Source organism: Ruditapes philippinarum, unplaced genomic scaffold (assembly GCF_026571515.1).
Source record: "Ruditapes philippinarum isolate M1 unplaced genomic scaffold, ASM2657151v2 ctg2338_1_1_1_1, whole genome shotgun sequence".
Taxonomy (NCBI): Eukaryota; Metazoa; Mollusca; class Bivalvia; order Venerida; family Veneridae; genus Ruditapes; species Ruditapes philippinarum.
Window position 1 is genome coordinate 27,228 of NW_026862802.1, and position 15,377 is coordinate 42,604.

The window sequence follows — 15,377 nt, forward strand, 5'->3', positions numbered from 1 at the left end:
ACAAATCTTCAAAATAACAGTGTATCAATCAAGAATCTTTTTTCGTTAATGTATATTTGAAAAAGGTCTGGTAAATGTGCAATCAAATTGTTTTACACCGGATGGTCTATATTAATAAAATTATTAAATAAATATATTAATAAGAATAGAAGAACCCAATATAATTCCATCAAATATAATTTATTCACATTATTGCACTAACATGAACATAAAAATGTAAGAAAAATATCAATTTCAATTAAAAAAGTTACTATCACAGATTTTACGTCAGAATTTATGATTTGTCCAGCTTAGATAGGCGCGTAATACTGTTTGTTTCTGTTTCTAAGGAGAAAATCTCGCTCTTCTTTGTTGCTATGACGACGTCTCCATGCAACAACACTCATTACAGACACAAATGCTACAATCAGAACACCTGCTACAGTGGCGATGATTGTCATAGAAACAGAGCTTGGTCCTGATTGGTTTGATGAACTGCCAGAGCCAGCGTTCGAATTGTCAACTTCGCTCACCAATTTCCCAACAGAATCCCCAAAAGTGTCTGTATTATCACTATTCTTGTAGGTAAAAAAGTATGGTGATTCCTATAAGATAAAATTGAACAATTATTGTTACACTTACATACTTACAATAACGTTGTAAACATGTATATTTATAGGTTATATATTGCATATATATGATGGTATTAATTGAGAAGATATGAAATTAAAATAAACAAAGTGGTTGTTAAGTTACTATCTTTCTTGTACTTTCCAAAATACCGCTCTGCTACTCGCATTTGTTATAATAATAATAATAATAATAATAATAATAATAATAATAATAATAATAATAATAACAAGAACAATAATAAAACCGATTATGAGCATTTCCAGCTACCATAAGGAGAATCAATGTTTCGGCCTCCTGGTATAACGCTCGAAAAGTGGATAATTTATAGTCTTCCAAATAAGTAAAATTGAATAATCACCATATCACCGACTTGAAACTAAATGACAACTGGCGAAATATGGGTGAAATAATCCCGCTATAAAGAAACCAACAAAGAGATAAGTCGGTAATACTTACGGCACTTGGACACTCCACTTTTTCTCCCGGTGTCCATTTTGTTCGTTTCTTCCCGACTGGTTCAATCTGTAAAAGTATTGTGTTTATTCATATGATTGAATGTCAATATGCCATTATAACTACACAAGTGGCAATAAAACAGGTATATCCCCATTTCCACTGTTTAGTCACACAAAGGATGAACAGTGAGACAGAAGGCTAGCGTGACAAAGGGGCGGAAGGACAGGCGGACGCGCAAATCTACATGTACATGTATATGCATTATCATATTAAAAGCAATCATATGCTTCTACAATAAGATGTACATGTATAGCCGTTTGGGTTATCGTTCAAACAAGAGTTTTCTCTTACGTTAAAACATGTGCTAGACCTTATCCAACCCTTAGCTTGTTCAAAGACATGCTTGCGATAAATTCTACCTTTGCAACCAGTACAGACCAAGATCAGCCAGCACATCTGTGTCGTCTGATCATGGTCTGCACTGTTATCTATTTGGTCACTGATTATTTTGAAATGCTCCCTTAACAATGAGGAACGGTTATGTCAAGACTGAAATATGGACGAGTCTATTTAAGCTAATTAATATATTTAATTATTAATAATATTCAATAGCGAGGTAAGGATTTAAATACTCCCGAGTTGGCTTACTGAAGTCAACCAACACTGGTGTGATATCAGGGAACACGGCAGTGATCTGATTGAGTGACAGACGTCTTAACATCAACGCTCTTTTTAATATGTGTGCTCTTCAAAAATCAAATTATAATATAAAATTTTTAGAGACCCCCCCTGCCCTTGTCCCCGAAAGACTTAAATGAAAAAATTCGGGGGAAAAATACCAATTTTTTCTCTTTTGTTGAAGCATGGAAATCATTTTTGGGATTCAATACTTATTAAAAATGACGTTTTTTTTGAAAAAGTTAAAATTAATTAAAACTAGAAATCTCAAAAGGGACAGTACTCTAAAAACCTAAAAGGGGGGCTGTGTTTCACGAAAAGGTTGCACACAACAGTAAAAACTCCCCGGGTTAAAATCGGCCCGTCAGGACCATTTCATTTCGTGTTCGTATAAAGTTTCCGCTCGAGTTCGCTTGGCCCCGCTATTAGGGAAACGCGCACAGCACACAGAAACCTGCAATATCGTGTGATAATTGGAAAGGACCATTTATTTCTTAGAAATGTTATCATTTTAATTTCTCAAAAAACTCAAAAATTTTGGCATCGTGTAACAGTTTCCTTAAAAATATCCATAGATGAATTACGTTTACTCCCTTTGCTTTGTTTTAAATTAGTATAATGATAGTGAATTAGTATTTAGTATGGAGTTCAAAATACTACTTTGTTTACATTTTGCTACTTTACCGAACAGCATTGCACATTCAGCTTTACTTGTTTTAGCTGTTAAACATGAAACATGCCCTAAATTCATTATTAATACATTATTAAACACATGTTTGACTTTTCTAAAGAATTCAGTTAATATGGATTTCTGCGTAATGTGCCTTTTAATAACCTTCATTATACTTAACTTTTCTATGAAACTTTGCAGACAAAAATAATCTTGCTGTAAAGAGTATAAGATCACAGGTATTTTACAATAATTAAAATGTATGATTTTTATTGATAATTTACTTACAAATGAAGAGCGTCACATACAAGATTTTGATTGAGGTCTTTGACAAAAGAAATTCAAGTATTTTACAAAATTGACAAACCACGTGGGACATTGGTGAAAAACCAGGTTTTTTGTTTATGGGGGTACATAATTCTCAGCTCGTGGTTTTTTTCCGAAAAAATGGTTATTTTTAAAGTTGAAAATTTGTATACCCTTTTTCTTTTGATATTATTGTTAATTTTTTTTAGGGGATTTTAAAAATTATTTGATTTTTGTTTGTTTTAAGTATATTAGTTTCGTAGATACTCCTTTTGAAGATTCAATTACTTTTATAGCGTTTTATAGTACATGTAAAATATGCAAAAATGACACTCCATTCTGATTCTGGAATTACAGGCTAACAAGTATGAAAGAACAAACATTTACTATAGAGCTGAGAATTTTCTTAAACATTGCATGAATAAAGAGAATATCATAATAGAAACAATGCTAATAAAATGAATTGAGGGTCGGCATCATAGGTTTAAATTATCTCTCCCGGGAAGTGATATTTGTTTCCTCTTTAATCATATATGTCATTTAAAATTAGTTATTCATATGTGACCTTTAATTATTTTTCGGAAACGCGGAAACACTGATTAACTTTTACCTTTCCAGAACCGCAGAAATCACATAAGTCATTTCCTCCAACAAACAATGTGATAACTTTCCAGTCTTCGTCATAGTTAATATTCTTGTCTGCTTTCATACGTTCCACTATTGTCTTTGCTTGACCTGGCATAGCACTAAAAATATAAAATACTGACATTTTGTAAGTAATCCAAATACAACATTCAACAATATTATGGTGCAAGTAAGACACTAATTAAGACCCCTTGACTTCTCGACCCCTTTAGATATTAAGATGACATCTAGACCCCTTGACTCTTAGACCCCTTGTAAGATGACTTTTCGACCCCTGTTTCAAATGTTGGGCTTTAAAAGAACCGTAAATATATTTTGAAAATATTGAAAGACATATATATAATATTTTACTTTAATATGGTGGTGGTGATGATGATGATGATGATGATGATGATGATGATGATGATGATGATGATGATGATATATTAAATATATACAAAAGACAATTTTGTCTTCAGAATGATATATTTTGCTATATATGGTGGGTTAATGAAATACGTATTTTACGGTAAATCTTTTACTAAAGTAAAAACTTACTCGGATTTATCTCCTGGGTCAGCAACATTAAGATGGGAGCTTGGTTCCCACCATACAGGACCGGAACCAGTAGAATAACCTTTGATGTTTGGACTGTATACTTTTAGAATATCTGAAGAGAAAACAGACTTCGAATAGTTAGCTCAAAGACTTTTGTAATAAAAAAGACATACGTTCATGTGCAAAATACCAACTTGGTCGTTTATCCTTAAACTCAACTAAACGAAGACTTGAAAACGAAGACTTAAAGTCATCACAATACCCTGTTATTTTGAGTCCTGTTCAAAATAGCTTCAAGTGATAAAAAAATATATTTTAAGAAGGTTACCTTAGTTTTTGACAATAACAAATTATAATAGATAGCCAACCAAATATAATATCCGTATCAAATATATGTCTTACTTGGAATAGTTTCCTCTTCATTCACTGTTTTATCACCACCGACACTAGAAAATAAAATATTTCATTATTTGGACGTCTGTATTTATTTCTAATTAATGCAAAAGATTTTCAGTCCGTCCGTCTTCCAAATTATTTTCAAATGAGTTGAAATATTTACCACATCAGTAGAGCTATATACATTGTACATCTATGTGAACTTTAGTGTTAAAAATATTTAATGCAGATATACATGTACTCAACATTTTTTTTATATTGTTTGCCAATCAAAACAAAATGTATAAAAAACATATATTTTTGTGCTCTATTTGTTCTGCGTTTTATTCTTGCAGTCAAGTGGCACTACATCTGTTTGAATGACTCTAGAATGGACTGTACTAGTGGGACAGGTAACATACCTCCATGATAAACCTCTGTCTTCCTGCAGAAGTCCAAGCACCGTTCCTGCGGTGATGCCTGTTCCAGCCTATATTATATAATAACATCATATTTTAATGATATTGGTTATCTATATTATATAATAACATCTTATTTTAATGATATTGGTTATCTATATTATATAATAACATCTTATTTTAATGATATTGGTTATCTATATTATATAATAACATCTTATTTTAATGATATTGGTAATCTATATTATATAATAGCATCGTATTTCAATGACATTGGTAATCTACGAGTGATTTATATAGCATTGTTTATGTTTTCTTTTTATAAAGTGATTTTCAAGATAAATCTTATTTCTTATTCGTTGCATTGTGTATGTGTTCTTTACTTATCTAAGGAATTATAGGAAAATACTGCAAAGTTAAAGTTGTTACAAACCAAACAATTTCATCATAAAGTAAGCATGTCAAAAATCGAATCTCAATTATACACTGCCGGAGTGTTTGTGTTGTAAATATTTTAAATGTCCATGTAAATTATGATCTTATCGGCGTTCACTTATGACATGATGCAATTCACTTGTGACATGATGTAGTTCACTTATGACATAAAGCAGTTCACTTGTGACATGATGCAGTTTACTTGTGACATGATACACTATACTAGAAGTAATCGTTGCGCAAATATTGCTTTACAATAGAGCTGCAGTCTCATTTTAAATGGCTAGGTGAGAAAATAATTATTAATTTTATATAAATTCAAAGTATAATCATAATTTATATACACACCGTGATAGAGTCACCTAGAGCACCTATAACACTGACGTCCATTGGTCTCAATTTGTGTACTGAAAACAATAAGAATTCCTAATTTAATTGGGTGAGATATTTTTTGTTTAAATTATACCATGGCAATGCCATATAAATATTTTAAAAATAGCTCTATAAATCTGACGGCTTATAAACTATTGCTATTATAACGACCGTTTGATGTGTGTGCGGTAGATAATAAAACACTGTCAACATATATCTTAATATATTTATAAACTTTCTTGATTATTACAGAAAAATCAAAACTGATATATAAGAAAGTTGAGACATTAAAATGTAAACAAAGTTAACAATTTAAAGTAAACGAGCCAAAACTTCTTCATGAAAGTAACTAAATAAGGTACACGTAAGATAATTTCTTATGAATTAATTACCGCTTTGGTTGATCCCTGTTGTAAACGCTCTGATTTTAATTAAGTGCCTTTTAGAGAACTGAATGTTTCATAATAGTTTCCAACGCACCATTTGTACCATAAGTAATGTACGGACGGAAAATTTACCCGTTGGTACATTATTTAAAGCACTAAGTGGGGCTTGCAAACTTGTAAGAAACACTTCGCTCTCTAAAAGGCTCTCTAATCAACGCGTTTACAACAGGGATATATGAGCCGTGTCATGACAAAACCAAAACTCTCACCTGAGGTCGTCTTAGTCTGTGGTTGTGGGAACGCTTTGCAAGGAAATGTTTCACTGATTCGCAGATTCTGGAGAGAAATTTTAAAATGTATCGTAGGTATATGATAGACTTAATAATTTTTCTCAATGCCTTTCTTTGTTTTGTGGTTTGTTTATTTTGATGAAATCTGACGATCAATATTGAAAAAAATGTAAGGATAATTTGAATTATTTTTGAAACGAATCTCTTGAGAGTTTTTTTTCCACTTGAGCGTGACTTTATCCTCATTATGGCGACATCTGACGACAAGAGCATCGTAATTATAAACGAAACAGGAAGTTTACAGATTGTTCATATATGACCCCTATTGTTGCATTCCGATAACTCGTTAAGATTGTTTCTGATAAAACGTACAGATGCAGACGACAGAAGAACAGATTATGAATTCTTTACAAATATGTTAATCATATCAAGATTTTCTTTTTGTTAATATTAAGTTCCGGTTACGTGTCACTGTTGTTAAAGAGTAAACAGTCAAACTGTTATAAGTTTGCTATTCGTTAACATCCAGATTGAGGTAATCCCCTGTATCAAAATCGCATCACCCCATACTTACTTACGTGATTCTTTGGTCAGAGATGATTGGTGACAATACAATATTTTAACACAATATATTAATATATAATAAGAGGATATTTTTTCGTTTGCGTGAAATATGGAATATATTTTCACGAAACATGATAAAATGCCACATATTTTCACGAGCCGGTACGGCGAGTGAAAATATGTGGCATTTTATCATGTTGAGTGAAAATATAAACCATATTTCACGAAAAACGAAAAAATAACCTTTTTATTTAATTTCATTATCAAAGAAAATGGTAACGAATCCCTTTGCTTGCTACCAACTGCAATTGTACAGCGCGCAGTAATTTATGCGTAAGCACGCGCTGTTTGGCGCTACATTGTGACGTCATGTAAACAACCATTTAAATGTCTGTAGAGCGTTAATTACTGAATTAAAGATATTGGTGTTCGGATTAATTTTCTTAGTTAGACCATTTTCTATCATGCTAGATAGTTTTCAAAACAATATTCAAGAAAAAGTTGTTTTGTATTAATCAGATTTTTCAAACAAAACGGCGAAAGAAGTCCCTTAAAATAAATATGAGTTTTGACTCCGCCCACTTTCATATTTATATTTCATATTTATTTTTAAAAAATATGAAATATATTTGACTGATATAGCACCATATTTCATGGGTAAAATTAAATAATAAGAGGATATTTTTTCGTTTCGTGAAATATGGAATATATTTTCACGAAACATGATAAAATGCCACATATTTTCACGAGCCGGTACGGCGAGTGAAAATATGTGGCATTTTATCATGTTGAGTGAAAATATATATCATATTTCACAAAAAAAAACGAAAAAAAAAACCTTTTTATATTTAATTTCATTATCAAAGAAAATTTTTTGGTAACGAATCCCCTAGCTTGCTGCCAACTGCAATTGAACAGCGCGCAGTAATTTATGCGTAAGCATGCGCTGTTTGGCGCAACATTGTGACGTCATGTAAACAACTCTTTAAACGACTGTACAGCGTTAATTACTGAATTAAAGATATTGGCGTTCGGATTAATTTTCTTAGTTAAACCATTTTCTATCATGCTAGATAGTTTTCAAAACAATATTCAAGAAAAAATTGTTTTGTATTTATCAGATTTTTCAAACAAAACGGCGAAAGAAGTCCTTTAAAATAAATATGAGTTTTGACTCCGCCCACTTTCATATTTATATTTCATATTTATTTTTAAAAAATATGAAATATATTTGACTGATATAGCACCATATTTCATGGGTAAAATTAAATAAAACTGATTATTATATACTTATAAATGAAATATTGAGAAATATTGATGAAATAAAATGCGTATTTTCATTTTCCGTATTTTCACTGTAAAAATTTATTTTTTACTGCAGTGAAACATATTTTCCGTATTTTCACTGGTGTCTTGCCGGACTACTTTCTTTTAAATTCTGCCAGTACTCAATATTTATGGGAAAGTCTTTCAAATTTTAATGTCCAGAAAGAGAAAAATGTATATAATAAACCGAAAATTCAAGTTTTTTCTATAAATACATGATTTATTTTCATCTTGTGGTATGAAAATTACCATATTTCACTCGTGGCTACCGCCACTCATGAAATATTTATTTTCATACCACTCGATGAAAATAAATCATGTATTTATAGAAAAAACTTGAATATCCTCTATTTATTTTTATGTCTTAATTTTTGTTGTTATAAAATTTATGAAAAATTAAAAAGAGAAACTATGGAGAATAAAGTATACCTTATCATGGTCCTGAAACTGACTCAAGTGTTTCTCGAACATACGGACGAATGTTGCATTCTTTGATTGCTGGCGGACAAACTCCTCATACTTGGCATAATCAGCACCTGTTAGATATAATAGTTCAAACAAAATGTTAGCAATACATATGAAATACATAAACAATATATATTTATATCTGAAGATCCATTTAACGGATATGAAACTAGGCTGTATTTCTCTTAAATTTCTATAATATTTTTGCTAATAATTAATTACAATGTAAATCGGGAAATGCATCACTTTTCCCCCTTATTTTTCCGTATTATTTGAAACTACATTTTATATATATGGCGACAAAATATTTTTCAACATTTGGGAGAAATGAAGAATTACGGACAATTCTTTTAAAGATCTCTTTGATAAAATATTAAAATAGATATAAATACATCTTAAATTAATTCTTCTATTCATTTATGTTATCACGTTTTCGAACTGGAATATTTCTTTACCTTTCAATAATTGATTATGTGTGACACTAAAAAGAGTTGTATATTGTATATATTGTATATATTGCACGTTAAAGGGGGTAATAATGAAGACGTACAATATTGTATTTATTTATCATTGTGTCAGTGGCTTCACAAAATATATTTTCGCAAATAATGTTGAACTGCATAATTATACATGTATTGTGAAAACCGTGTTCCAACTTTAGGCGTTTTATTAGCTTTATCAGATATAAGACTTCTAATTTATTCGCTTATAATACAAACAAATAAAATCTATTTTTGGCAGTCGCACTCGATTGTAACACTGACTTTAAAATTCGGTTAACGCGGCCTCCATTTACGTACATGTATTTATCCAATATAAGACTAAATTAAATAGTATCAGGTCAATATTTAGCAGACGATTTTTTTTCTTACGACATGTTTCCTTTCTTAAATCATAGTAAAAATACACATTAAGATGTATAATTTTATACGTATACTATAATAGAAATGATTTATAAATGTAAAATGGTTTGAATCTCTTACCCACACAGCCGAGGGTTATAAGCCCTAGAAAGCAATAGATCCAGATCATTTTTCAAATGTTAAATGTCCAGATTTGTGCAGTATAATGTTTATCCATCCACGATTTTATTACAATTATATAACTTATATATTGTATCGCTATCTAAAATTAACACCTTCTATCATATCATATTGTCCCGTGATAACATTATATATCATTACATCTCCCTCGTAATCAACGTTTAACTTGTACCCATTGTCAACAATAGCGCAGTTTCAGTTACAAAACATCAACCTACATGTATCATATTGTCATATGACTTCCTCACGTGGACTACCTGCCCTTGTATGCCAATAAAAAAACGCGTCAACCGTATTACGTACTATATCGTAGCAAATAATCTTGAACTATAGTTAACCGATATCTAACCATGAGAGAAAATATTGGTTTCACTTGGGGCCAATGTAATGTACGATTTAACCCATTGCTTCATGAGCATTTTGTGAAAAATGGCTGTTTTCATTGAAAAGTCTCCCGTTACAAGTTCAAATTGCTATAATACTATAAAAACTGCTTCAACACTAATCAAACTTGGCACAAATGTTGACTGGACCATTGTCCTTGCAACAACATGCTCAGGCTTAAATTTTCTGTTACCATGGCAACGAGGGGACATCTCAAAATTGCCAAAATCACTATTTTGCGTTGATTTTTTCCATCAAAATTGATTTCAAAGTGCTGCAACTTCTCAATGGATTGAGATAGAGTCAAATGCTTTTCAGCGTTGGTTACACGTTACCTTATGATCAATCTGGGGTCATTTACAGCCTCTCACAAGTCCAAAATTTTCTTGGCGATGAGGGGGACTCCGCCCCCCTTCAAACCCCCCAAACAGAAGGGGGCACATCCCCCTTCTGGCAACCCCCTGATGTATCTTTTGGTTGGGGGGCCGCGCCGAAAAAAGGGTCACTTTTTTTAACAACATTTCTCAAACAAAAACAAGTGTTTGGGGCCTAAATAAGGCATTTTTTCATCATTTGAGACAACAAAAAGGGGGGGGGTGAAAAAGGCGTTAAAAGGCGTGTATATGAAGTAATGGGTTAACAGAAAATGATGAAAATACTTGAAATTACCCTAAATCGCGTTTTTTCATGTTTAAACATGGCCTGTCATATAAATTTGAAGAAAAATTGTTGTTTTGTAGATTTTTTTATTTTTTTCATTAACCCATTGCTTCATGAGCATTTTGTGAAAAATGGCTGTTTTCATTGAAAAGTCTCCCGTTACAAGTTCAAATTGCTATAATACTATAAAAACTGCTTCAACACTAATCAAACTTGGCACAAATGTTGACTGGACCATTGTCCTTGCAACAACATGCTCAGGCTTAAATTTTCTGTTACCATGGCAACGAGGGGACATCTCAAAATTGCCAAAAATCACTATTTTGCGTTGATTTTTTCCATCAAAATTGATTTCAAAGTGCTGCAACTTCTCAATGGATTGAGATAGAGTCAAATGCTTTTCAGCGTTGGTTACACGTTACCTTATGATCAATCTTGGGTCATTTACAGCCTCTCACAAGTCCAAAATTTTCTTGGCGATGAGGGGGACTCCGCCCCCCTTCAAACCCCCCAAACAGAAGGGGGCACATCCCCCTTCTGGCAACCCCCTGATGTATCTTTTGGTTGGGGGGCCGCGCCGAAAAAAGGGTCACTTTTTTTAACAACATTTCTCAAACAAAAACAAGTGTTTGGGGCCTAAATAAGGCATTTTTTCATCATTTGAGACAACAAAAAGGGGGGGGGGTGAAAAAGGCGTTAAAAGGCGTGTATATGAAGTAATGGGTTAAGAGCATGGCAATTCAACATGCATGTTTTTACCTTATGTATCCTTTAGGGGTAAACTTTTAGCAGGGATAAACTTTTAGCAGGGATAAATTATTTTTAGCAGGGATAATAGCTGGAAGAGAATACTAAAATAAATATGATCGTACGAGAAATTTACTGTATCCAGTCGAGTACTAAAGATATAAACCATAAAAAAACGGAAGCTCCTGTAATTAACTCATATTTTATGGTTTTATATAATAAAATAAAACATAATGCCCAAATGAAGATTTATCAATATTGTAAGTTCCAAAAAGCATTATTTGTAAAGATATTACCAAATTTACATTTCATGTTAATAATGGGAGGTAATTAGAAATTTATTTTCTATAAAGTCGAAGTCAATTTTTTCATTTCGAAATAAATGCATATATTTTAATGATTACATATAACAAATTTTTGCAGTACATATTTTATTTATTCTTCAATGTTTGAAAATTGTTTAAGAAGCATAATTATATACATATGTAAAATTTCACTTAAATGTGGTAACAACCTTAATTACAACATACAGGATCTTTAAACGAGCATCTGCGCGTAATCAGTAGTGCTTAATTAACGTTCAGTTAATAATCAGCTGTTCATTGCGTCCAAATCTTGTATTCGATAAAGGTGTCTCTTGCTAAGATCATAATTTGATGACCCTTTATTACAGCTGGCAGGGGTAATTAGCCACACACACGTCGGATCAGATGGTAAAATTGTGTAATACATACGTAATTTACATGCGAGGAACTGCTGTGTAACAAATGAGTGAAATATATTTACTGTTACCTAAACGTGTCCCCCCGGGGTCATAATCTGTATTATACCGCGGCACGCGGAATCCCAGTCAGACCTTTCCGGCCCTTTCCAAGTATTATCAAATAAGAAATTTACGTCTTCCATGCATACATAACGATCGACGCCCTCAAATATTAGCATAAGATAGGTTCAGTTCGATTATAGGCTTATAAGGATTTCTTTAAGGATTCTGTATTTATCTATTTTATGATCACATCCGTGTTATTTGTGCCGTGTGGCGGCTTTAAAAAGTCTCCCCGTACATTTAATCAATGATGTTATATTTGTTATATTTTCGATTCTTGAAGATCGTTCAGCACGACATTATTGTTGTGCTTGTGGTATTTTTAGTTTCAACTTTTCGGCATTTTCTAGTTGGGTGGTTCCAATATTCCTACTTGAATAATGTTGAATCACCCTTAGGATATGTTGCCTGCTTTTTAAATTTGTCTTTTGACGTCTTATCTGTGATACGCAGGCTTCTTAACCTCTGATCCCCTTACAAAATTCCATTTTATTTAGTTCCGTTCATTGTTTTCTCGTTTAGGGAACAAGCTTTTTATTACTTGGGGACCATACGTCGCTTTTCATGAAATGGCACAGAAGTGCCACATTGAAGGTTCCATGAAAACCGCCGTATGAACACATCTGCGGGTGTTTCTTAATTCAAAATTTTACTGTTTCAGGTTTAAATGTTGAATTCTGCTTAAGCCGGTGCTATGGGGCGTGGACGGTAACTTGCACTTTCCAGTACCGTCCATGAACAGGCTCAATCAAACCGAGCCTGCAACATTTTCAATTTTGCCGTGTTGGGCTTTCTTTACGGATTCTGTATTTATCTTTTTTATGATCACATCCGTGTTATTTGTGCCGTGTGGCGGCTGTAAAAAGTCTCCCCGTACATTTAATCAATGATGTTATATTTTCGATTCTTGAAGATCGTTCAGCACGACATTATTGTTGTGCTTGTGGTATTTTTAGTTTCAACTTTTCGGCATTTTCTAGTTGGGTGGTTCCAATATTCCTACTTGAATAATGTTGAATCACCCTTAGAATATGTTGCCTGCTTTTTAAATTTGTCTTTTGACGTCTTATCTGTGATACGCAGGCTTCATAACCTCTGATCCCCTTACAAAATTCCTTTTTATGTAGTTCCGCTCATTGTTTTCTCGTTTAGGGCACACGCTTTTTATTACTTGGGGACCATACGTCGCTTTTCATGGAATGGCACAGAAGTGCCACATTGAAGGTTCCATGATAACCGCCGTATGAACACATCTGCGGGTGTTTCTTAATTCAAAATTTTACTATTTCAGGTTTAAATGTTGAATTCTGCTTAAGCCGGTGCTAGGGGGCGTGGACGGTAACTTGCACTTTCCAGTACCGTCCATGAACAGGCTCAATCAAACCGAACCTGCAACATTTTCAATTTGGCCGTGTTGGGCTTTCTTTACGGATTCTGTATTTATCTTTTTTATGATCACATCCGTGTTATTTGTGCCGTGTGGCGGCTGTAAAAAGTCTCCCCGTACATTTAATCAATGATGTTATATTTTCGATTCTTGAAGATCGTTCAGTACGACATTATTGTTGTGCTTGTGGTATTTTTAGTTTCAACTTTTCGGCATTTTCTAGTTGGGTGGTTCCAATATTCCTACTTGAATAATGTTGAATCACCCTTAGAATATGTTGCCTGCTTTTTAAATTTGTCTTTTGACGTCTTATCTGTGATACGCAGGCTTTTTTTTTTTTTTTAGCTTTTCCAGCCCCATTATTGAAAAATCATTTACTGTGTGGTCGTTCGTATAAAAGCTATACGGGAATGAACAATACAGAAAAACAATAGAAAATTTGTGGAAAAATAAATTAAGAACCTATAGACCGTATGGAGTTAATACAAAAGAATAACGCGGCAGACGGCAACCAACGCCACGGCGGGCGTCGTTCATTGACGTTACGTCACTTCCATTGTTTTGTTTGATATATTTGTATGTGAAATAAATGCTGCTGAAGAAGGCCGCAAGGCCGAAAGCTACGGCAAATTTAAATTAGCGTTTTTGCTTATATATATATATATATATATATATATATATATATATATATATATATATATATATATATATATATATATATAATATATATATATATATATATATATATATATATATATATATTATATATATATATATATATACTGTGGTCAGCATGTGAGTGTTGGGATAGTGTAAAAAAAGTAATTCTAGAAAAAAATATATACTGTATATATAATATATAGAGTGTAAAAAGTAATTCTATAAAAAAAATATTATACTGTATATATAATATATAGACTATATGAGCCGTGTCATGACAAAACCAACCTTATGTGTTTGCGACCAGCATGGATCCAGACCAGCCTGCGCATCCGGGCAGTCTGATCAGGATCCATGCTGTTTGCTATCAGTTTCTTTTCTGTATAGGGTTTGTATTAGCGAACAGCATGGATCCTGATCAGACTGCGCGATGCGCAGGCTGGTCTGGATCCATGCTGGTCGCAAACCCACTATGTTGGTTTTGTCGTGACATGGCTCATATATTATATATAAACAGTATTTTTTTTTCTAGAATAACTTTTTTACACTATCCCAACACTGTGCTGGGTCCCTGTGTGTGAATTCGGGAAAATCAAGATGTCAACATTGAAAAAATTGGGTGCCGTTTTTTATCAAAATAGAATAGATTGTACATATAATTTGTGTGAAGCAAAAATTATAATTATATAGATCTAGCAGTTCTATCTAAAAGATCTTCTAAAATACATTTATTGTGATACTGCTATTTTGCTTCTTTTTACGTAGGCCAAGAAAGAAAGTTTGCTTAATAGCAACAGGAACGTGTTTTATATTCGTCTAGATACTTTCCTAGACTTTTTATGGTTAAATACTAAACTACCATATACAATTTCTGGCTGCATGTATCTATGAATTATACAGTCCTGTACATTATATCAATAGATATACATGTTTTTAGTCAAATAGATCTACATGATTTTAAGAAGATCCATAATTATTAACATGTAGATCTTATTTGTATAGTGTACAGTATAAAGTATAACATACACATTATTTATAACATGTAATATAGATAATTAAATGATATACATGTACATGTTTGATCGAGAAGAGTCTAGAGCACTTTCGGTTTCGATTTTGAAGTTATTTTTAGCT

General features: G+C 32.5%; 1 protein-coding gene across 1 annotated transcript; it reads right to left on the reverse strand.

Moving 5' to 3' along the window:
- Positions 1 to 161: 161 nt before the first annotated feature.
- On the reverse strand, positions 162 to 9,800 carry LOC132720265 (phospholipase B1, membrane-associated-like). Its single transcript, XM_060704356.1, has 10 exons — positions 9,520 to 9,800; positions 8,501 to 8,607; positions 6,161 to 6,227; positions 5,482 to 5,540; positions 4,702 to 4,769; positions 4,307 to 4,350; positions 3,905 to 4,016; positions 3,309 to 3,468; positions 1,069 to 1,152; positions 162 to 584 (listed from the first exon to the last, which is right to left on the reverse strand). Exons 1-10 carry the CDS (start codon positions 9,566 to 9,568, stop codon positions 291 to 293), a joined length of 1,044 nt encoding a protein of 347 aa, XP_060560339.1. The 5' UTR covers positions 9,569 to 9,800; the 3' UTR covers positions 162 to 290.
- Positions 9,801 to 15,377: the final 5,577 nt, after the last annotated feature.